We start from the raw sequence: 24,593 nt of genomic DNA, 5'->3' as shown, positions 1-24,593 counted from the left end.
CTGGACCACGACCTCTCACGTGCATTATTTAGTCTTTGAGGAACGTGTCAATCAGCTACGTGTTGCCACGCGGACGAATATTAAATTACCCTTACAGTGTTTGCTGGACGGACACCTGTCAAGAACATATTTGCAGAAACTGTTCAATGTATAATACTTTTTTTAAATAAAATATTAAATGTTAAAAAAGTCACATTGGATAATTTCTCGCGGCACACCTGACGATCTCTCTCAAAGTACACTAATGTGCCACGGCACAGTGGTTAAAAATCAATGAGCTAAGGATATAAAGACAACTGACAAGAAATACTTTGATATGATCAATTTTCTTAATACCGGTGGAAGATATCCCAGCAGACCAATAACAGGCGCCGCAATGTAATCCTTAAAATGTAAAAATATAATCGTTATTTTTAGTATATTGCCATTAATCATTTTATATCAGCGACTCTTGTTATTTGCAAGAAAAAAACTCATTTGATTTAGAATAAATAATTCCGAAATAAACTTACAAAAAGCATTTTTAAATCAATCCATAGATCTATGGTGTCATAGTTTGGATTCGCTGTTTACGAATGACAAAGCTGCGTCGTATGACTGAATGTTCTTCAGTCATTTTATATGCATATTACAATACGATTGTTTCGGATCAGATTGCTACTTTTAATCATATGCCCAACGAGACCACCTTCGATTTTACTAAAACTATCATCTTTGCTGAACCTGGGGCCGATGAAAGGCACCGGAGGAAATGTGCAGAATTACACATAAGTAGCTGTGAGGATTAGAGATGAAATACACAACAATGTATTTTTGGATCACGTCCGTTTTTAAATAACACATACAAATAGTGTAATCCACTGAACCACCTAAGGAAATAAACATTTTATCACCAAGTGTGTTCGTATTTCCATCCCCAGGGCACAAGACCCACTTGGACCAAAGCGCAAAAAACATCTGGTGAACCTCTTGATGGCGCCGAAGAGCCGTTTGTGGAGCATTTGTCGTCAAACTGCGAAGGGGGTGGACGCAGGTTGGAGGCACAAACCCTGGGAAAAGCAATGCTTTGTCCATATAAGGCCGTGATCCATCCGCTTCCCCTTTCCTCCTTGCTCCCCTGCCTTCCTAAGACCTTCGAGATATTTACAGAGTTCCTTCCTTATTAGGAGCTCTGCTTGTTGTCTAGCTCGTAGGACAGTAGTGCGCTACTTGGCTCTCATGAGATAAAAACTGATGGATCTTCACGCACAAAAGGTTAGAAGACTCCATGTTGTCCACCCCCTCTAAGTAACACGTTTGTCACTTTACTGTAAAGTTTCTTCTTTTCAGGCTCCAGTGTGAGATAAATACGGAACAATGAACATGGTGCGTTCGAACAAAAGAGGTACCCACAAATCACAAGTTGGGTAACATGATGTAGACCACGAGAAAAAAATTCCACTGTGATTGTTTTTAAGTCTTCCATCTACATCTAAAACCAGGCAATATGTTTCTTTTAGGGTGCAGACATCCATTTTAATATATTAGAAAAACATGTGAAGGGCGGCTACATGACGTTTACTTCCAAAAAAGGGCTAGATGGGACTAATATTTATACAAATGTAATCTACAAAACATTTCTCGTGGAAGAGAAATTGACAATGAAAAACTATGACATTTAGATTTTTATCCAAGATAAAAAAAAAATACATTCATAGTTTAACAGGCTTCAACTGAACAGCAATTGTTTTTATTGCTTAGCAGAGAATAAAGTGCCGTGACCTGGTTCTCTGGTCTTTTCATTTAAGAGCATGGAGTGTGTGTAGTCAAAAACCAAACAAACAAACACAGAAGGAAAGGAGGGGTGCATAGGTGGAGAGGGAAGTGGGTTCAAACACTTGCATGTAGTGAGACCGCTTTGGGCGGAATGTTGAAAAAAACACGTTTCCTGCCTGGTTAACATGAGCTCAGGACGGCCAGCAAGACAAACGTGTGAATGTGAGATGCAATGTGTTCACAAAAATTAAATACCGTGTGGAGGATAAGACCAAAATGTCTCATGCGGCATCAGAGAAGTGTGTAAGAAGTGTGCCCCCTCCAATGTGGACATTTCTGCATCTGTGGGAGCAGTCAGTCATGCTTCCTGTGATAGACACAACAAGGCACACAAAAGCCACTCCAGCTGTTTGAAAGGCATCAAAAGCAAAGTCAACATTTGGCTGTCCCCTCCTCTCGTTCTTTGGCTTTGAGTGGAATGTGTGTGGAGGGATTCAATGGAGGAAGGGGTGGGGGGTTAGAAGGAGTATCCCTGCTATCTGCGGCTTGTTCCATTTCTGTCTATTTGGAGAGTTTGCTGATGACGCGGATCAGTGCTCCATTCTCATCTTTGAGCCGCTGGTTGTCTGCTCTCAGGTCACCCAGAACCTGGTGGTAAAAAAAATGACATTCATTAGGTTGAAATAGACATTACTCACAAAAAGGCAGCGATAGTCAGTATTTGGGTGACATTTCAATATGGAACCCAAAAAAGGATCCCCTTTCAAATTGCTGCTGTGGACTGCAAATTTCCCCATTGTGGGACGAATAAAGGTTTTCTGATTCTGATAAGCATCACAGGTTTTCCATGTGAGACTTATGGCTTTTTGGACTATCACTGTCTCAACCACCGCGATGCACTAGGTTATTTCTTGTATTTGCCTCAGTTTGACAGTTTTGTTTAAGATATAAATCAATATGATTTGCATTTGATTGAAAATGCCAGTTGTGTCTCACCGAGGTACCAATTTAAGAAATCCTATTCATTCTGTTAACTGTTTTGCTTCGTTAGTGTCATGGGTTACACGAGACATATGTGCATATGTCTTCACACTCCACACATTTTGCCCCCATTTATAGGATTAAAAAATAATCTGGGGAAAAAATGGCTGATCCATAAATACAACGAGCCAAGAAAATTCTAAAGTGAATGAAGTGATTTTGTGAAATAACCCGCAGCAATTTAGAATGAAAAAATGCATAGAACTTGATTGTTTCTCAATATGTCTCCTTGACCCTTCTCCAAATGGCAGACAAGTTTGAATGGAAAATATCCACCAATAAAATTGTACAGGCCAAAATGGTTCTTCAAATTAAAGGTTTCAAAGTTGCGCTAAAAAACTGACTCAAATAAGCATAATAGGAATAGTTGTTTTAAAGGGCAGCGTTTGTGGATTCGCTCTGAAGGATTTTAGAAATGCTCAAAAGCGCTGAATAAGGACGCAACCCCAACTTACGAACATTCCAGTTACGAAAAATAGTACAGACGAACATTTTTGCGGGTATGTTTGGACAAAGATGCTGCATGTTAGATTTTGTATTGCACACCTTTGTCCGGCAAAGCTCGCGGAGAGGAAATCCCTCTTCCCAGTTGACACTCCAAGAGCACGCGGTGCATAACAAAAAGTAATGGCTGCTGGCACCTAAATAAAAATTACGTGCTAGCAGCTTCAGTAATGGCTTACTGAAGACCCAAGGATATATGTCGTACTACAGTAGTTGTGAATTTATTTTATGACCGTTAGAGCGTCTATATTTTACACTTCCCCGTTCAGTGTTTGATTTAAACATACATTCCATACAAAATATAGCACTGAAGCAACTTACAAACAAATTCACCTTAAGAAAAAACGCTCGGAACGTATCTCGTTCGCAAGGTGGGGAGTGTCTGTACACATTTTAGAAAATTCAACGATAGCAGCCACTGGTCACATTGCAAGTTGTACTTCAAAAGTGAATCAAACCCAGCTGAAAACTGTGTCCACGAGGCCGCTGACCAGACCAGGCGAAAGCAAAGCTAACCAAGTGGTAGCATGCAAAGCGCACGCAAGTGCTCACCTTCAACTCCTCTTCGAGATCTGCCATCCGCAGCGCCAGCATTCTGCGGTCCTAGTGTTAGAAAACACGCAAGGTGGAGTGCAAGCGACCAGGCGTCGTCAAAGTTGAGTGAGGGATGCCAAGTTGTTTTGTGTCAACAGTGCGAGCGGAGAAGTGGCAGTAGTGGGGCATGGGAAGGTCACGAAACGACGATAAAAGGAGAACGGTGAGGAGGAATTACCTTTCTCTCGAGGTCCACCAAAGCTGAACAGTCAGTGAGGCGTTCTTGTCTCTGGAATGGGACAAAAAGCATAAACCACAGATGTCAAAGTCAAGCCCTCAACCTTCATGATTCATGCTGAAATCTGTACCGAACTGTCCAATTGTCACTGGCAAGAAATCATGTTGCAATTTTACACAGTTAAGGCAGCTACTATGTGAAACCCCTCCGGTGTGTGGATGACTTTCTTGCTTTGGCACCTGTGTAGCTTTTTCCAGATCAAGCCTGGTCTGGCTGACAATCATCTGCGTGTCCTGCAGCTGACACTGCAGCTGGCTGTTTTCTATGGTCAACTCCTCAAAAAGCTGCAAACAAGAGCACAGACACATTTATTTAATTTATGGACAGTCTGCGGCTGGATGGATGCATTGCTCTAGGAGCCCGCGATGAGAAGAAAGGAGCTTCAGCGCAGTGTCGATGCGCACGTGGAACTGTCGCGGCTTGGAATTAAAACGGATTTACGTGAGACAGGAGATGTGAGAAAAACTCTTTTGTCTAATTGGACTAACGAAATTAATTAAATTACAAATGGAACTACCTGCAGTGCATAACCAGTTGAATGTACAGTGCTTAAGGGAAAATTTATCAAGAAGCAACTCTTGGTCATCGCACAAACGTCTATCCATCCATCCATTTTCCGATCTTCTCATCCTCACAAGTGTAGCAGGGGGTTGCTACTGGTCTATCCCAGACGTGCACATTTCACCATGACATCCCTGGTCTACTGGTGAAAAGGACGCTTTGATGCTCTGTTTTATCTAGGACTGCGTCATACAACAAAGAGGGTGCAAAAAGTGCTTAAGATTGAATGATTGTGTTGCGTCACATTATTTGTGCCTTTACAGCAGCTCCTGCATTTTTTTCTACTTCTTCCTTTCCTCACTTTGCAGCTGTGAAATGTATATTTCTCCACTGCGAGACTAATCCAATCCAAAAAGAGAGAGAGTGTAAAAATAACCTTTTTGAAGTCCTTGCTCTCCCCACCCTCATTACAGTGCACACTGGACCTGAGTGGATGAAAGTGGACGTGAGACACATCTATTGTAGTGGTGACAGGAGGAAACATATCAAAAGTATGAGTCATACCTGGAACCCGAGAGCTGGTCTGACTGTAAACAGAGAAGACAAGTCGACAAAGTATGAGTGGTGTCTTTAGTTAGGAGTCTGTTGAGATTAAAAAAAAACCTGCACCTGCAGATCCAGCCGGCTGTTAGCGAATTCTTCCTCCCCGCTGGGATTATTCTCATCGAGCTGGAGATGACAGTATTATTATTTTTTCAATAAAACCGTTCCCAGGTGCTGTCATTTTTTTCTATTCTATCAAGAACTAAATATACCTCCCCGCTCCTCTGGGCCTTCCTCCTGGCTCGAGCTTGTCTCCTTTCCCTACACTCCAGGGCCCATCGCTCAGTCTCGCACTCCCCGACGCTGGCCTCATTCGCTGGAATGTAACCTTTTTTCCCCAAGCAAAGTACTTCACAATGCTGAACAATTGTATTTGAATCAACATTGTGATGCAGCATTAAAAAAAAGGCTGTAGTTTTGGAGATAAAAGCTTCCGTTTTAGTCAGGAGGCTTTCTTAATATATGTATATTTTATTTCAATATAGTGTTTGGATAAATGCAGTGACATCACCGTTAAATATCGCTTCATGATGCATTTGTATGGTTTGCATTGACTAACACTTTGGGAAGTTGTAGTGAACCGATAAACTACCTCAAACATACATATATAAGCCTCAAACATACATTCCATACAAATATAGCACTGAAGCAACTTACGAACAAATTCACCATATGAATGACCGTTTGGAACATATCTCGTTCTTAAGTTTGGAAGCGTCTGTTTACCATATTTTCCAGTGCATAAGGTGCACCTAAAAGCCGTGATTTTCTTCGAAAGATGATACTGCTCCTTATACGCAGGTGCGCTTTATACATGCAGTCATATTGAGCCACAACAGGTCTTGCAATTACTGTCAGCAGCCACTGAAGCACTCCATGTCCCCACCCCTGTACAAGAAGTAATGCGTAACCCCAGCCTCTACAGTAGCGCCTTATATTTGGAAAACATATTTATACAGATGCTCTCCAAATTACAAACAAGATACGTTCACAAAGGTCGTTACTAAGGTAAATTTGTTCGCAAGTTAGTTCAGTGCTATATGTAATGTATATTTAAGGCTTATATAAGTATGTTTAAGATTCATATAAGTATGTTTAAGGCTTGTGTACGTAACCTGTATTGATTTGTACTACAAATAACAATCAGAAAACCTCTCTTCGTCCCACAATGGGGAAATTGGCAAAAACAAACATTTATTAGAATATATGCTCTATAAAGATAAGAGAGGGATCCAAGTGCAAGAGGGAGAAGAGATAAAGAAGGTGGAGGATTTGAAGTACTTGGGGTCAACTGTCCAGAGCAATGGAGAATGTGGAAAAGAGGTGAAGAAGCGTGTCCAGGCAAGCTGGAGCGGCTGGAAAAAATGTCAGGTGTAATGTGTGATAGAAGGGTTTCAGCTAGGATGAAAGGAAAAGTGTATAAAACAGTGGTGAGACCAGCCATGATGTTTGGACTGGACACAGTGCCACTGAAGAAAAGACAGGAAGCAGAGCTGAAGATGTTGAGATTTTCTTTGGGAGTGACCAGGTTGGATAAGATCAGGAATGAGTACATTAGAGGGACAACTCATATTAGAGGCTTTGGAGAGAAAGTCAGAGAGGCCAGACTGAGATGGTTTGGACATGTCCAGAGGAGAGAGAGTGACTATATCAGACGTGTATCGGCAGAAGGATGCTGAGCCTTGAACTGCCATGCAGGAGACCGAGAGGAAGACCGAAGAGGAGGTTTATGGATGTGGTCAAAGAGGACATGAAGGTAGCTGGTGTGAGAGAAGAGGATGCACAAAACCGGGATAGACGGAGGACATTGATTCGCTGTGGCGACCCCTGAGGGGAAAAGCCGAAAGGAGAAGAAGATGCTATATAAAGATAAGTACATGCACAACTGGAGAGATCACTACAAATGTTACTACAAAAATGTTCGCATGTATTGTTCGTAACACGAATGTTCGTAAATTGGGGAGCAGCTGTATATTATATTTGGAAAGCTTTTCATTCATTGAAAGTGTGCCTTACAGTCCAATGAGCCTTGTGTATAGAAAAAGTTTGAAAATACACCATTCATTGGGGGTGCGCCTTATACACTGGAAAACATTCATGCAAAATCAAACTGAACGGGGGCGGGGTCTACCTCTGCCATCGGTGGTCTGAGTGCGCAAGGTGCCGGTCGGCTGCGTGAGACCCAGCAGGTCGGACTTCTGCAGGCTTGCTATTCGAGACCTCCAGCTCATCTCCTACAAATCCGAGTTTTCATGTTGTTGTAAAGTCACATGACATCAAGTTCTGCGTTGAAAACTGCTCAAAACTCAACAAGAAAACCGTCTCACCCCTTCATCTCCTTTCTTAGACTTGGCCTCCCTTTCTTTTTCCTTGTCATCTTCCTCCTCTTCTCTCACTTTGTTGTGCTGCTTCATGGTCTTCTCAGCCTCTTGCAAGTCTGTCAGCGTCACCCCCTTTTGATCACAAAGTGATATTAGCCCCATGACTTCATAGCCAGAGGTGCCATCTTGCATCCTGTAATGTTTCGAGCGGTGATGTACCTGAGTGGAGCGACGAGACTGCCGTGCGTGTCGTGAGCGAGCTTTCCTCTGCGCCTCTGCCTCCTCATCCCGAACTGGTGTTAGATAGGACCTAAATGTACCAAAAATCGTGTTCATCGCCAATATCGCTTTCATTCCTTTCATCACTTTGCTGCTGTGAAATGTAAATTTCTACACTGTGAGACTAATAAAGGCAAATCCAATCCAATATGGCACCAAGAACACGGTTCAACGGAATATTAAATTCACTTACTTTCGCCGCTGCTTGCTTTCCGATTCGGGGCCGGTTGTGTTCTGAGGATTGGAGCTGGTGTCCAATGTTGACTGATCCTTTGTCTGTTCTTGAGGAAGTCTAATGATATATAGATTTTTGAAATGTCACACTGGGGTGAAGATAGAAATATCTTAATCCAGCTGTGGTCCTGTTTGTACACATGACAGGGTATTAGAAGATTCAAGCACGAGAAAGCAACAAGTGGTGCGCTAACTCCTCACTTAGGGTCATGAAATGTATTATTATTATTATTAGCGAGCTATCTAGCTGGGTACCTAGCCAGCTGTTTGCATATATATTTGCAATCTATTAGCTACCTAGCTAGTTAGCTATCTATTAGTTATCTATAAGCTCGCTAGCTAGCTTTCTATCTATTTGAGTTACATCCGGGTTGAGTGAACGCTGGCGCGTTTGGATTGCTATCTATTAGCTATATAGTTAGCTATCAATTAGCTACATAACCACCTGGCCGGCTATCTATTAGCGAACGAGCTAGCTTTCTATCTATTTGAGTTACTTCCGGGTTGAGTGAACGCTGGCGCGTGTGGCTGCTGCTGCCCACCCACAGAAGAATTAATCCTGTCACTGAAAAGTGACCTTGAGAGTTTTGAAAGGCGCTTAGAAACCAAATGTATTATTATTATTATATTGCCAAGTAGGCAATTTTGCCAAGTAGGCATTTTTCAACTTTTTACACATACCTTGGGAATTAACTTTTTATCAAACGTATTCTTTTTTTTCATGCGGCAAAATAAGCAAGTATTCTCATCTAATTGCAATTTCACAAGATAATGCCCAACTATTGGGTGGTGGAATGCATTTAAGTTGCATCTGACTGGTCAAAAGTCAGACAAAACACAGTCCATGGGTCATTCATTTGATATATATTTTTTAAAAATATATATTGTCTGAAGAGGAGGTTTATGGATGTTGTCAAAGAGGACATGAAGGTAGCTGGTGTGAGAAGAGGATGGATAAAACCGGGATAGATGGAGGACATTGATTCGCTGTGGCGACCCCTGAAGGGAAAAGCCGAAAGGAAAAGAAGAAGATTGTGCAGTCTGAACAAAACCATTTTTAATATATCTTACACATGCTTACTGCTCCATCTGGTAAGATAAGCAACACAGAACTCGATCAGTCAGCACAGATCAGTCGTATTACCCAAACTGACCTTAGAGGGGCAGCATGATGCCACAGGTCATTTATTTGTAACATAAGGAGAAAGCCCAACCCAAAAAATAAGGTGCCACCGCTGCTCACCCACACAAAAAAAATCCTGTGACTGTAAAGTGTCCTTGAGAGTTTTGAAAGGCGCTTAGAAATTAAATGTATTATTATTATTATTGTTATAAATGCTGGATGGCCAACCTGCCAAAGCTAAATATTAAAATATTAGCGTAGCATAATACATTACAGCTTAACAAGTCAACTGCACTGTGCTGCAAAGTAGTGATGTGGGTTTTTGTCATGAGGGTGGTAGTGTCATAGTGTCATGCATAAACTTCATCAGATCCAAGATTCAATACACACCTCTGTGACAAAGCACTGTTAAGGCGGCTGAGTCCATATGTGCTTGTTCCTGTGCTACTTGAGTTCACACTGGCTTCATCCAATCTCCTTCCGTAAGAAGAGCTGTGAATGAAAACAAAATAAGACATCTAAACTGAAGCACACACAAGATGTGAGAAGGTGCAACACAATCAAAATAAGCACTGCACACAAATACAGGCCGAGTGTCCATGACCAACCTGCGGGGCAAACAGGGGTTGGCGCTAGTGAGATCATTCCCTGATTGGCTGTGAAGGCGACGGGTGTAGGACGAGCTACGATTTAGCCAACTGACAGAGATGAGGTGAAGAATGGGGACAAATGCATTGAAAAAAAAGCATGCTGGTCACAAGTGTAGGAAGGCATAGAAGACTGACCTGTTGGAGTTGTCGGAACTATTGTCTGGAATACTAAAGAGTCTCCTTGTTGGAATTGGTGGAACTCGGGCGAGTCTTGGTTCCTGTGTATAAAAGATGCTCAATTTAGGAAACAAGAACAGTGTGCAAAATTGGATAAAGATTGAGTCATACTTTGGGCTCTGTCTCAGAGCTGAGACGGGGACTGGAGGCTGAGCGGGTCATCCCCAGGCCTGACTCTGGAGTCTTGTTCTGGTCTGGGATGGAGTCAGTCAGACCAGCCGAGCCCAGAGTCACAGAGCTGCCAGCCTTCCTCAGTGATGTTCTCCACGAACCCGGAGCCTCAGAGACTGCAGGTTTAGCTAGATCCTGTTGGACAAATAAAACCTTGCAGATGAAGCGCATTGAATGACTGTGTCTTCATCTTGTCATATTATTTTGGTTTTTTTTGTTCTTTTGAATTCAAGATGGCACCACAAGAGTAGCTGCCTTTCCAGCAGCTCCTGTATTTCTTTTTGCTACTTCTTCCCTTCCTTTGCATTTCCTTCCATAACTTTGCTGCTGTGAAATGTAAATGTCTCCATTGCAAGACTAATAAAGGCTAATAATCCAATACAATCCAAATGTATACACTGAATATAATTTGGTTTCTGTGTGCATAGCAAAAAAATGCTTGAACTTTTAAAAAACAAGCTTGGTTGTTGGTTACATTCAAATAAGTCAATGCTATTTGAACTCTCCAATTCATGAAGTTAATGGGAAACTAAAATTATGCATTTGCGGCAAACCACAAAGACTGACTGCCTGAAAAAATGCCAGAATTTTTTTGATTTAACCCTTCAAAATACATAGAACATTTTCATAATCGCCAATTTGTCAAGTCACATTTATTTCTATCACCTTAAATGTATATCCTTGCAACACATGTAGAACACCGGCACTCATTGTCCATATTTTGAATGGGAAAATATATGAATATTTTATTTTAATGTTACAATCCATCAATTTTCTGATTCACTTATCTTCACAGGGGTCAAGCTGGAGGCTATCGCAGTAGTCTACAGGAAGGACGACAGGGACACCCTGAACTGGTTTCCAGCCAATATCAGTGCACAGAGACACGAACCACTATCCGCGCTCACACTCACACCTTGGGACAAGTTAGCTTGTTAAATACACCAGCGGTGCATGTTTTCAGAAATGTGGGAGGAAACTGGAGTACCCGGAGAAAAGCCACTGAAGCCTGCGGAGAACATGCAAACTGCACACAGGGAGGCCGAATCTAGAATGGAACTTCTGCAGCCTGAGGTCAACGTGCTAACCACTGGACCACCGCCGTTGATTACAAGAGGACAATAATTCAACTTAGAATAATTATTTTATTATTAAATAAAAGAAAAGTAGCATAGCAACACATCAGAATGATGAGGGGAAAAGCTACATATGGTAGGCCCGTGTTCTAATATAAATGACTGCATGTTGTACCTTTTTGACTTGGTTTACAACGGTGCCCACTGGCATGGCGGTCGGAAGGAGGCTGCTGGTGTTGCGTTTGTTGTTCAAGTTGTTTATAATCTCTCGTTTTTTTGCTTTCTCTGCACACATGCAAAGGTCAAGTATTAGATAAATCTCACGAAAAAGCAATTAATTTCCTAATCGAGAAACATTTCTCACCAGACTCTGCATCACTTTCTGATTCGCTCTCCTCCTCCGAGCTGGAGCTGCTGGAGACTTTGGCTTGACTTTGCGACAGGCTCCGTGAGGCTTGGCCTTCGTCCTCCTCGTCCTCGTCGTCCTCAGGGGGGCTTCTCTGCAAGGCAGGTGCCGGGTGCTTCTCTCGCTCATGGAGGCAGATTTTTTCCTTGCTGCTCATGCGCGAGATTGAAGTCCTGTGCGAAAGGAGACACAGGTGGCATGCCAAACGTTAATCACTTTCATGTGCAGCCAATTAGAAGAAGGACTCACCAATCAACACATGTCAGACATAAGATGGTTAAACTAAGTACATTAAGTACAACTGGATAGTATCGCCAGTTCCACTTTTAAAGATGATTATGCTTACTTTGGATTCACATGATGTGTCAATATTAAAATAAAGAGTTTATTCTGGGCAATGTGGCTAACTAATGGCTCGCACATCTGCCTCACGAGCAAGAGATTCTTGAGATCATTTGTTCATGTCAAAATAGTTCACGTGGTAAATCTTTAACAGCCATACTTCAACATGGTATGAAATCATATATAAAATTTGGGACATTACATGTATGGGTCTTGACGAAACGAGCAGCAGATTGTAATTACGCAATCAAAATCCAAGACAATATTCACAAATCCAGTGAAATATGTTGTCGATTATATTTTAAATACAGTTGATAATGCAAACAAATTTTGGATTCGATTGGATTTACCTTTATTAGTCTGGCAGTGGAGAAATGTACATTTCACAGCAGGAAAGCGGAGAGGAAAGAAAGCAGTAGAAAAACAAAATGCAGGAACTGCTGGAATCCTTTTGCAATTTTTCCACGATAACCTGATTCACTCGAACTTTTTGTTTCAATGCAAAGGCTGTAAATACATATGATCATGTGACTTCTTAGTTATTTTTAATGCATTTGTAAGCATTCATTCATTTTCCAAGCCGACTTATCCTCACATGGGTCATTTGTAAACACTTTAAATAAAACGTTGACATTAAGGGGTATTGTGTGTATGACTTTTTAGTGAAAAAAAAAAAAACCTTCCGCTTCAGAATGACGTTGTAAATTAAATTTTCTGGCAAAGATGAAGAAACACTGTGTTTAGCATTCAGTGACTTGAAGCCCCCCCCCCCCCCACAACAAAGCAAGTCCAACCCGTTCGTGAGATCTTAGCTGACTGAACCAAACACCTTCATGGTAAAGCACTGTCACAACTACTTAGCCTTTAGGATAAATCGACTCAGGTTCGCATGCATGGTTCACATGAAATATGATATGGAAAATATGGGAAGATCGAGTCACACCTACGTCACTCTGTGTAGACGAATCATATTGTTGATCAAATTTGAAGCAATAAAACAGGCAAAGTTACAGTCATCTTGTGTTGGGAACGGGCAATGTTTACAAAATATTAGTATGGATTGGACACCTGGTTAAATGTCAAACACATTTTTAGATACAGTGATCCCTCGCTACTTCGTGGTTCACTTATCGCGGATTCAGTGCATCACAGATTTTTTTCCGGGGATTTTTTTTATTATTAATGCCATGCAAATGTGCAAACAAAGTAAAAGAAACAACACTGCAACAAAGCAGAATAAAATCAAACACACTGGCTTTGAGCATCTCATGGAGCATTCTGCTTCAAGAAATCGGGCCATGTCGGTTTATAAAAATATTCTTGCTAAAAAAAAGAAAGAGTGCCAATAACTACCAATAACAATGTTCTTCTCTCGGAGAAAGACTCCTTCAGTAGAAAAAGATGCTACAGCGCAGCGGAGCCAGGACGAATAGGCGCAGCAGCAAAATATTGTTTTACAACACTGTTCTTTAAACTATTAAAGAGGTTTTATTTTTTGTTTCATTCTGCAGTATGTACACTTTTGCATTGTGTAAACAAAAAAAAGCTGACTATATTGTACTTCGCGGATTTCACCTATCGCGGGCTATTTTTGGTACGTATCTCCCGCGATCAACGAGGGGTCACCGTATCTTACATTTCTCACTATTTTGTTAATGGTTACACCCCGCTCTAATGAAACACCATTTAGAGTTATTCTGATTCAATTTGTAGGATGGCAAAGTCTCTACATATCCGAGTAAAAATAATATCAATTGCCACTCTATTTTAATATTATTCACCATTTTCTTTATTAAATAGGCTAAACCAAACCCAATGTAAGACAACCTTTTGAATTTCTCTTCTATTGGACCTTTAATCCTCCTTTGTCACAATCTGATGTGGGTTATGCTGAATATGGATTTTACAATATGCTGTAGCACACCCCCGCCCAATACCCCCCCATAAACACTAGCTGTGGACTGTAAATGTCCCCTAAAATGGATTTAGGTACTCCAAGATTACAGTGGAACCGTTTATGGGGGGACGCCTCCATTCCATGGTAGACTCATGGAATGGACATTCAATTTACGAACAACGGTTCCTACAAGCATTTTCGTCGTAACATGTAATATTCTCTCCAGTTGTACATGTACATATCTTTATAGAGCATATATTTTATGAAATGTTTTTCAGTACAAACCAATACAGGTTACTTATAGAAGCCTTAAACATACTTATATAAACCTTAAATTACATAAGCCTTAAACAAGCAACTTACAAACAAATTCACCTTACGAACGACCGTTTGTAAGATATCTCATTAGTAAGTCGGGGAGCCTCTGTATTTAGCAAGCAGAGGACTCCCTTTCAAAAAGACCCTCACAATATTCATCACGTGAGCTCTAATTAACCCTAATGTCAAGAGAAACTGCATCATACAAGAAAATGTTTCTCGTATTTTGATTGCCATATTGAAATATGACAGATTATCTACTGGTAGAGGAGTTTTTTGATGCATCTCTAACATTGGATCTCATTACCACACTTGTGGTCAATCAGTGCCGTTAGTCAGGTTCATTTTAGGTATATGCCCGCACAATGCCTCAGCAACAAGCCAGCAGACAAATGGCACTAACCTGCGTGTGTGTACTGGCACAGTGGATGTTTGCAGGCTGGTCCCAATGACAGGAGTCTGTTTCTCTTTCTCATTGTGTAGCTGAAGAGGAATATAAACATACGTAAACAGAGAAGACATTGGGAGCTCGAGCGTGATGAGTCACATCTGTTTCATCTGACAGAATAAGAGTTGTTTCGCCTGCGCGTGGGCACACTCACTGCATTCTGTTTCTTCTGCAGCTCCTCCAGTGTGTCCACTAGGTTCTCATCAGCAACATCTAAAGGTGTTTGACCCTACAAGGACATTTACAGCGCATGGTGGGTCCTAAGCAAAGGCTTGACACGTCAGGCGGTAAATGTCAGGAAAGACTGCTCACCACGTTGTTGACAACATTCATGTCACACATGTGGTCTGCCAGCAGCGTGCACACCTCTTTCTGCCCCCAGTGGGCCGCTGCATGCAGGGGTGACCAACCATCGACATCCTGGCAGTCCACATCCACCCCGCATTCGAGCAGCACCCTGGTCCACGGGAGACCACATAAAGAAGTCGCAGGGCCAGAACACAGGTTTTGACCGACGCATTCAGAGCCTCACTTTAAAACTTCGATGTATCCTTTGGCTGCCGCAACATGCAGAGCTGTTGCCTTCGTGTTTGGGTGAGGGGTCAGAATGCCGCCAGCTTCTCGCATCGCCTTGGCATCTTGAAGCATAATCCTCTCCTCCTCTTTTCGGGCCTGGTCCACATCAATTCCTATAATGTAAATATGAGCACATAATTCAGTTCCAGCAATGACTGAATACATCCATTATCAAGCTGTCAATAAACAGAGACCTAGATATCATAACCAACTTTCAATGACTAACAACGGGCTCTAAATAAAAAACAGATTTTAAATGTGGTGAGAGATGATGTCATTTCGAGCCTGATACAAAAACAAAAATAGTTAGCCAGTGCGGACAAGTTAGCAATGCTATTTTGTTGTTAGTCACGACACATTTATGCTAACGTCTTCACATGAGCTATGACTGGTTCTTCCATGAGCCCTGAGCACATGTGATGTCATTTCCAGTTACACATATCAAATATGATTTTTATACTTTTACATATTTACTGTTCTTTTTTGAAACTTTTTGGGTTTTTTTTCTGTGCATTGGACATTTCAGTCTTCTTATATTTTCTTTTGTGCATAGAATACTTTGTTTATCTTTTGTTTATCATTCCTTTTAATTTTGCTGCTGTAGATCGCAAATTTCCCATTGTGGGCCAATTACAGGCTTTCTGATTCTGATTTCTGATTCCAGCCAGTGGCAATTGGCAAAATGTATTCATTGCATATTAAAAACAGTGTTGTCAAAATCACGACAAGGCAAAATGTTAATTTTAAAACTGCTGAAAATTGCTACAAAAGTATAGTATGGCTTTAAGAAAATTGTGCCTTTCTGCACAACTGCAATTTCACACATCCAATAAAAGCTCGTTTTCCTTTGTGTTGTGTTTATTAACATTGTTAACTGTTTTGTTAAACGCTTTGATAGTTTCAGCTGTTTTGAAAGCACTATAAAAATCAGGATGTATGTATTGTATTTTAATATCACATGCTTTCACTACTATGGACATAGACATTTGTTATGATCTGATAATTATGATGTCCGGAAAGGAAATTATGTTTATGCCATGTTGGATTTAATAAGATGCGGCATCACACCACAACAAAAAACAATGTGTTCTCCAAGATCGTGGCAACATGGGAGAAAGAAGCAACAGGACCTGGGACCTGTTGTTACATTGCTAAGAAACTCTGCAACATTTTCTTCTTTCCCAACAACTGAAGACTACATTTGGCAAACATTTGGCATCAGTACGTGGACATAAAACTCACTCGTACTCTTTGGCATTTGACTCAGCATGATACAGACTCGATCTTAGTTTTATTCCCTGGTGCTCTCTACTATCCTTGTGACTGCTTTATTTCCTGTATATGATAGTTGTCCATGTTAAGCGCTTTGTTACAGCTTCAGCGGTTGTTAAAGCGCAATATAAATCAACGTGTATTGTATTGGATTGTAATTACGACAAGAGCTAATAATTTGCTCATTGACGCCGCGACTTCACATCATTATAACCACACAGTCTCATGTTAGTGCATCACTAATTTCTCCACTGCGAGACTAATAAAGCCAAATCCAATCCAATCACCTTGCTTTTTGATTTCTGCTTTCAGCAGTCTCTCCATGGGATCCTCCGTAGCCACGTCAAGAGGAAGTTTCCCTTCGCTATTCACCGCTCCGACGTGGGCACCGTGTTCTATCAAGTACCTTCAAAAAGACACCCAAACAAGACACCCGTGTGTGAACTTCACCAGAACTAGTTACTTATACCCCAACGTGGATGGACTAAGTGAGTTCCAAGACTCACTTGGCAATCTGGAGGAAACCACAAGTCGCCGCGGCGTGCAGGGGGGTCCAGCCCTCATTGTCGCCTGGGTTGACGTTGCTCCCGCTCTCCACCAGAAACTCAACCATCTCTGCGTTCTCATCGATACAGGCCTGCCAGAGGACAAACAGTTAAGACTTTGTTGGGAAGATAGAGAAGTGTGTGTGTTAGTCATGGAGACATTTTAGTTTGGAAGGTAGAAGAAAAAATAAACTAAACTTAAAACATATCTATAAAAAGAATCTGTAAATACATCAACAATGAATGCAGTGTCTATTTGTTTTGTCTACTTTCAGCGAAGCGGGCTGCAAAAAGCCCCCGAGGAAATTGCAAAACAGTCGCACGAGTGAATGAGCAAATCTAGGTTGCTGTTCTTTCTGAGGCTGACAGAATTTCACACAGAGGCTGAAAGAATTTCACACCATGACATTGTAAACTGCTATGGTATCATTTATATTATACAGAAAAACTGATCCTGTGACTGTAAAGCAGGGGTCGGGAACCTATGGCTCGCGAGCCATATATGGCTCTTTTGATGATTGCATATGGCTTGCCGATAAAACTAAATACATATTATCGTTTTTTTTCGCCGTTCATTTCCCGTTGGCGGAAAGCGCAATTTTGATTGGATGACACTGACCTAGAATGGCCGAAAGCGCCATTTTGATTGGATGATAGTGGCCGTCATGTTGAAACAGGTAAACGCCCCTTTAAATGAGCCCAACTAGTGCACTTCAGCGTGAATGCACCGGAGCATTAGAGGAAAGAAAATGTTCAGATTCTAATTTGCAATGAAACAATACCATCGATGGATGAAACAGTCGAATGTCAGTGATATTTTAACAAGCCCCATGTTAACGTTAGCATCGACATACTTCTGCGAGAAGTAGATTGCAGATAGCAAGTGTGGAAGCTTATGAGCCGTGTGCAGGCTAGCTAGCAGTAACTTCGCCTCTGGACCGGCAAATTGAATTTCTTTCCGATCGTTTGCCTGGATTTTTACCAATCACGAGGAACGGAAAACCATTCATGTTAACGGTGAGTACTATCACAAAGTTATTTTAAATAATACATTATGATATTTTGTTGAAAAGTGGCCGCGTGTGTGTGTGTGTGCGCGCGCACGCGAGCGTTTGTATGTGCGCGTGCGTGTGGCTCTCACTGAAAAACATTTCTAAATATTTTACTTTTATGGCTCTCTTAGTCAAAAAGGTTCCCGACCCCTGCTGTAAAGTAACCTTGAAAGTTTTGAAAGGCGCTTATAAATGAAATGTATTATTATTATTATTATTATTATTATTATTATGATGAATATATTTGTAGTTGGAAAAATGCTAATTCCACTTGCTAAGGCAATGTTGTGGTCGTGGCCTAAAGAAACCAAAGTTTAATTTATTGATTTATTTTAAATAGAAGTCCTTTCTTTAAAATCATTAACTCATTCATTGCCAGTGCAAAAATGTTTCCACTCCAGTGTCAGGGCTTTTTTCATTTTCACTCAAATTGCACGACCCACAGAATATTGAGTTTTAGGACTACATAACCATTAAATACAGCATTAGAAACCATATATTCTCTTCTTTCATCAGAAAAAAAGAGTTTATTCCTAAATTATGTGGGTCTGGTGTTATCTGAGCGTAAAATGGGGGCAGCTGTGCAAAATACAATGCATACATATTGACTTATATAGTGCGTTAACAACAGCTGAAGCTGTAAAAAAGAGCTAAAATCGACAAAAGGCAAATGCTCGTGGAAAGGAAAAACAATGCCGAGGTCTAACCAGCGCTGTATTGGCAATCCCCATAAGAAAAACCAATAGCCAAACAAATTCAGCAATAGCATTCCATGTCACACTTTTCCATTCCTGAATAAATTCAGGAATGGCAGCAAATGAGTTAAGATTGTGCATATGGTTGTAACCTTGTGTCTGGTTGAGCTGTGATGTATTTTTGGTCATTTTCTATGGGTCATTATAGCACAGCCTTGGCTCTATTGAGAATCGAACAAAATATCACTTCTATTTTTACATAGCAAGAATGATAACAAATGACTAGTATTGAATGTCATTCATTTAAGCAGGTGTCCCTTAATCTTGTGATCGAGCGTATGTCGGTTATGCTTGTCGTTGTTATCGCACCGTGTAAATAACACTTGATTGCACTTCTGGTCAGACGCATACAGACATATTTAAAGGACAACCAACGTCACTTTTTTGTTTATTAACTGACATCAGAAAAACGTTTTATAGCCTCTAAAATACCCAAAACACGCAGTATGATATTTTTATTCAAATGCAAAACACCAATAAAAACGACTTAAAGTGTCCAAAATCTGCAAAAAAATGAGCTGCGAATTGGGCATTTTCAGAAAGTCCCGCCCCCAGTTCGTGACGTCACACCAAGACGTCTTGAATTGCTGGAGAATCCAAACAATGGCTTCAGATTCGGAGAACATGCTTTCTTGTTACACATCCAGTTATGAATATGATTCAAATAGTTCTGAAGAGGAAAGCATGTGTTTGCAATCGATTAAAGTCCTTCCGTGTCATTTTGACGCATCTGGACTGCAATGTAGCATCCCACAAAAGAGGCAAAAAAATGATGTCCAAATGCCTCAAAATGACACGGAAGGACTTCTTTAATCAATTGCAAACATGCATGCTTTCATCTTCAGAACTATTTGAATCATATTCATAACTGGATGCGTAACTAGAAAGCATATTCTCCGAATTTGAAGCCAATGTTTTGATTCTCCAGCAATGCAAGACGTCTTGGCGTGACGTCGCGACCTGGGGGCGGGACTTTCTGAAAATGCCCAATTCGCAGCTCAATTTTTTAGCAGATTTTGGACACTTCAAGTCATTTTTATCGGTGTTTTGCATTTGAATAAAAATAAAATACTGTGTGTTTTGGGTATTTTAGATGCTATAAAACGTTTTTCTGATGTCAGTTAAGAAACAAAAAAGTGACGTCGGTTGTTCTTTAACCCTCATGTTATGTTGAAAAAAAATCACAGTTATGTTGTGGGTCATTTTTACCCGTTATGTAAAAATCCACACAAAATAGTCAAATAATATGTGACATCAGCAACAACTGTTTATGAGATTTTATGTACAAACTTGAAAAGAGAGACACATATTTTCTATCCCACTTTGGATATTTTAGAACTGAAAGGAAAATGAAACTATATCCAGTTCTTTAGTCAATGCAAAAATTGAAACTGGTAAAATTGATCCTTTGACATAAGACAAAGGTTAAAACGTTATATGTTAGTGCTTTTCTAACCCAGAGATTTCATCTAAGTTTTTGCAACATGTTCCCGACCCCAATTTTGATTCAGTCGAGACTCAGTGGACATGAGCAACAGCAGCACTGTTGCTCTTTAGCAGCTTCTCACTGCAGCCACGTTGAATCTTGCTCATCGAGGCCATCTTAAGGCACCTAAGAGGCTTTGCTTTTGGGCTAAATCACAAAGCTGTTACAAGTCTTCATCCTCATTTGTATTTCCAATAAAGCTTGCCAGTTTGGTGTATCGAATAAAAGACCTCCAGATGGGAAGGAGTGTGAGTAATCAGGCTGAATGAATGAACAGAGGGTACTTGAGGCACCCTTGTGTGTTTGGAGGGGGTGGACCGCGCAGGCTCCTTGCCCTCGCTCATCAAGTGACTCATTGTGGAACGCGCCTTGGACAACAGCAACTCCTGCTGTTGGAAGAAAAGTTTTCCATTTCCTCATCGTGAACTCCCCAAAGTGCCCTCTATGGGGAATTGGAGAATGGGGGAGAAGAAGGCGGAGGAAGGGATGGCAGAGGGAAGAGAAATGGCGGAGAAGACAGAAAGGCTTTGGATGAAGGAGACGGAAAGTTTGGAGTGTGCGCGACTATATTTAATTCTGGTTGCTAGGCAACTGATGAGCAACACTTGGGAGAAAAAGGGATGAAGCGCAGAGGAGGGAGGGACCACACTAGGTGACGCGTGTGACTCAACCAAAAGAGGGCACGTTTTGAGGAATATTGTTGGCACACACAATCTGCACCATACAAGTAAGTCAGGAGGGAAGAACAACTCTTTGCACCCTGAGGATTACGGCATCGGATGCACACAAGCCAGCAAATGTGGGCCAGAACAATCTTTGAGAGTACAGACACTCAAAGGACAACCGACGCCTCGGGACAAGTAGTGTCCATAGTTTGTAAAATCACTTCAAATGACTTCTACTGAGCGTATTTTACAAAGATTCCACGGCATATAGCTATATTTTATATTTTAAGACTCATTGGGTACTTTGGTTGAAAACTTTGTGTTGATGGTGAAATTAGAAGGAAAAAACATAACGCGATGGTGAATCGTTGTGTGTTGCACCAAGACTACTATTTGATACTAGTTGACACAAATTCCCAGCAGACAAATCAGCCCATTTTCAACAGAGCTTGGGCACCATCTTGTGCATTTTCTGGGTGCTATATTGGAGTCCAGATGCCAAAAAAATGAGACGGAAGGACTTCTTTAATTGATTGCAAACATTTACGCTTTCCTCTTCAGAACTATTTGAATCATATTCATAACTGCTTTGCTGCTGTGAAATGTAAATTTCTCCACTGTGAGACTAATAAAGGCATATCCAATCCAATCCAATCCAATCCAAAACTGGATGAGGAACAAGAAAGCATCTTCTCTGAATCTGAAGTCATTGTTTTGATTCTCGAGCAAGGTAAGACATCTTGGCGTGACGTCACGAACAACACGAAACTGAAACTTTCTGAGGTCATTTTGAAGTCGTTTTGGGACACTTTAAGTCATTTTTATTGGTGTTTTGCATTTGACTAAAATATCAACCACATGTTTTGGGTATTTTAAATGCTATAAAACGTTTTTCTGATGTCAGTTAGGAAACAAAAAAATGGTGTCGGTTGGCCGTTAAAGAGAAATGTTATTGCTAATTTACAGCTCAACGTTAATTAACTTGTCAATGGTGTATGCGTGTGCAAATATTTTACACTGTCTGTGTGGATACCAAATATGTTATTTACAGATATGGACCAATGAATTATCAGGGACCTGGCTGATTGTCTAATTTTTTTTTTTTGGGGGGGGGGGATCAGTGATTGGTTAATTGCTTAAAATAAAACCAGTGATGTTCACTGATCACATCTCCCTCCACAGGGGTAAAAAAAAATTCAGCTCGTCTCCTGTGGGGAGCTGACAAACAGGCTTCTCATTTTTATTTGACAGAATGACATGTGCAGGTAAAACAACCGGTTTGTATTATTTCGCAGGTATTGTTCAATGGTTGGAACATTTAAGGTGGATACTGTTGGTTATTAATGAAATTGGGATGGGGAGGGGTGATCAACAAGTTCGGCTTTTTAAAAATGAACAGCAGACTTTTAGTATTGCTGAGAGGTTTTGGATTGGCTGAGTTGTTGTATGTTTAGACTTTGAAAGTAACTAATAAAAAGGCTACGACAATATTAAAAAATACAGAGACTTTATAAGGCAAATGGTGTGTTGATGACATGATGAATGGCAGTAAAGGGGGAAACGGTGCATCACGCAGGGCTGGTGTGACAAGTGAGTATTTTCAGAGTGCTTCTGGAACAGAATAACATAGCAGCATTTGTCTTTAAGATCAAGCATTCTTTATTTTATTTTGTTTTTGAGAATTTGGTATACAATCATGAAACTGTGTTTCCCAACCAGAGGGATTAAATCCAATTTGACATAAATGGTCTTAAACTTTGGTGTCAACAAAATGAATGTCTTAGTCCATATTTCCAGTGATGTACATCTAGTGACTGGCAGAACAATTAAATGCCCTCCCAATTTACATCCTTATCTTTAGGGCTATGTATCGATAGCAGTTGTCTGTTTAAATGATGTGACTTTTCTCATTTTTGCTATGTGCCATGGCTTCGAAAATTGCTACAAAGTGCTTAAAACATTTTTCTGTCAGATGGTAAAACAGCCCACCGGAGCCAATAAACCAAGACACTACATTGGAAACTTGCCACGTCCAAGAGTGAAACTCAACCTTTGTTTGCAACAAATGTGACGTTAAAGGCGTCACCATGAGACAAAGTGTTCAAACAAGACACACATGGCGCTGCTAATGACGATTTTTAACACATCCCAAGGACAACAAAGTGATGGACTGAAGTTTAAACGCCAGTAGCGGCTAACGGAAATGTTTCGATTAGCCCAGCTGTACACCAACACATACGCGCGCGCACCCGCGCCATAAACGTTGTTTCTCCAACTTTGCAAATGTTATATTCAAAGTTTCCAGACTAACTCGACCAACCTGGTGTAGCGCCGTCAGTCCATCTACGTTGGCGTGGTTGATGTCAGCTCCTTGGCGCAGAAGCGCCGCCACCTCGTCCCGGTCCCCGGCGGAGCAGGCGGCCATAAACACGGCTCCCTGGGCAAATCGGACCCTCGCCCGCCGAGTGCCCGAGCTGCTCGCGGTATACCGAGCTTCCGAGTCCGTCTGATCTGTCTCCGAGCCCAGCCATCGCTGCAACTGATCTTGTCGTCGCTGTTTGGCAGCTTCGGACCGGGACTGGTCAGTTGCCGCCATCTTCCCTCGTCTGTGCCGGACCAAATCAGCTCATTGTGCGGGAGAAGTTGTTTGGCTGGACTTGGATTAGGAGCCTCTCACTAAGTGCGCCCCCTTGCGGAGAGACGCCACAAGTGACGCTGTTAAAAGTTGACAAACTTCGATGAGTGGCAGTCGGGTGTTGCATTCACCGAACCTCGGAAATCTAGAAATTATACGAAATGGTCGTTCGACTGATAAAAAAATTACAACCGTTGAAATCAGAGGCGTAGCTCGCTACCATATGAAATGTGTACTTGACAAATCTGTCCAGCTCCTTCAACCAGATATGCCCTCGCTGCAAGAAGGTATCCCGGCTCAATTCTGCCCACTGCTGTCAGCCCACTGAAAAGACGCGGACCCGACCCCACTCACCCAATTTAAACACAGCCTTTTTATGCAGCATACGTGCAGTTCCATAGATTTACTGTATGTTTATATCTTTTATTTTAGCTCTAAAACTTCATTCTGTACTGAGTGCAGTTCAATTAGAAAAATATTTTGTGCCTGAAAATACTTGTTTTTACCACTGTAAATTGCAAATTCATCCATTTTGAGACAAATAAAAGTTTTCTATCTTATATCGAATAAAGGGCTATGGATATGCGTCGTGAAAATAATACGCTCAGAATTGATCGAGCAAAATGTTTTCTATTTGAAACAAAACACAGTTCACAGTATATCAATCAAATTCAAGCTTGAGTGAAATGGGAGTCAGCACACGCCAGCTACCATTTAACGTGCCACTGATTTGTCCAAAGATGAACAATTCTGTTCCTCGAAGGTCATTATCCTGCATGGTTTCAAATTGCTGCTGTGGACTGCAAATTTCCCCATTGTGGGAAGATTAAAGGCTTTCTGATTCTGATTTTAGAAGATGTTTACCTCCTCGTACACACCAGATTGTAATGGTGCTCATCATTATCAGGCTTCTGCAAAGCTTGTCAGTG

At 41.2% G+C, this 24,593-nt stretch overlaps 1 protein-coding gene across 3 annotated transcripts; it reads right to left on the bottom strand.

The window, feature by feature from the left end:
* Positions 1 to 1,707: 1,707 nt before the first annotated feature.
* Positions 1,708 to 24,093, bottom strand: LOC148897864 (protein phosphatase 1 regulatory subunit 12A). Of its 3 annotated transcripts, XM_088996389.1 has the most exons (25): positions 23,350 to 24,090; positions 17,033 to 17,163; positions 16,814 to 16,932; positions 15,211 to 15,367; positions 14,991 to 15,135; positions 14,833 to 14,907; positions 14,634 to 14,713; positions 11,632 to 11,846; positions 11,443 to 11,552; positions 10,132 to 10,326; positions 9,979 to 10,061; positions 9,802 to 9,891; positions 9,584 to 9,685; positions 8,030 to 8,128; positions 7,777 to 7,867; positions 7,564 to 7,689; positions 7,368 to 7,470; positions 5,449 to 5,564; positions 5,303 to 5,362; positions 5,198 to 5,220; positions 5,070 to 5,118; positions 4,312 to 4,416; positions 4,073 to 4,123; positions 3,853 to 3,903; positions 1,708 to 2,403 (listed from the first exon to the last, which is right to left on the bottom strand). In XM_088996389.1, exons 1-25 carry the CDS (start codon positions 23,623 to 23,625, stop codon positions 2,317 to 2,319), a joined length of 2,739 nt encoding a protein of 912 aa, XP_088852515.1. In that variant the 5' UTR covers positions 23,626 to 24,090; the 3' UTR covers positions 1,708 to 2,316. The 3 variants fall into 3 exon arrangements, with proteins under 3 accessions (XP_088852515.1, XP_088852516.1, XP_088852517.1); XM_088996390.1 differs by lacking the exon at positions 3,853 to 3,903 and having other exon boundaries at positions 23,350 to 24,093; XM_088996391.1 differs by lacking the exon at positions 9,802 to 9,891 and having other exon boundaries at positions 23,350 to 24,093.
* Positions 24,094 to 24,593: the final 500 nt, after the last annotated feature.

Source organism: Hippocampus bargibanti, linkage group LG05 (genome assembly GCF_051943395.1).
Source record: "Hippocampus bargibanti isolate YZ-2025 linkage group LG05, ASM5194339v1, whole genome shotgun sequence".
In the NCBI taxonomy this organism is placed as follows: Eukaryota; Metazoa; Chordata; class Actinopteri; order Syngnathiformes; family Syngnathidae; genus Hippocampus; species Hippocampus bargibanti.
This window is presented reverse-complemented; position numbering and strand designations above follow the sequence as displayed.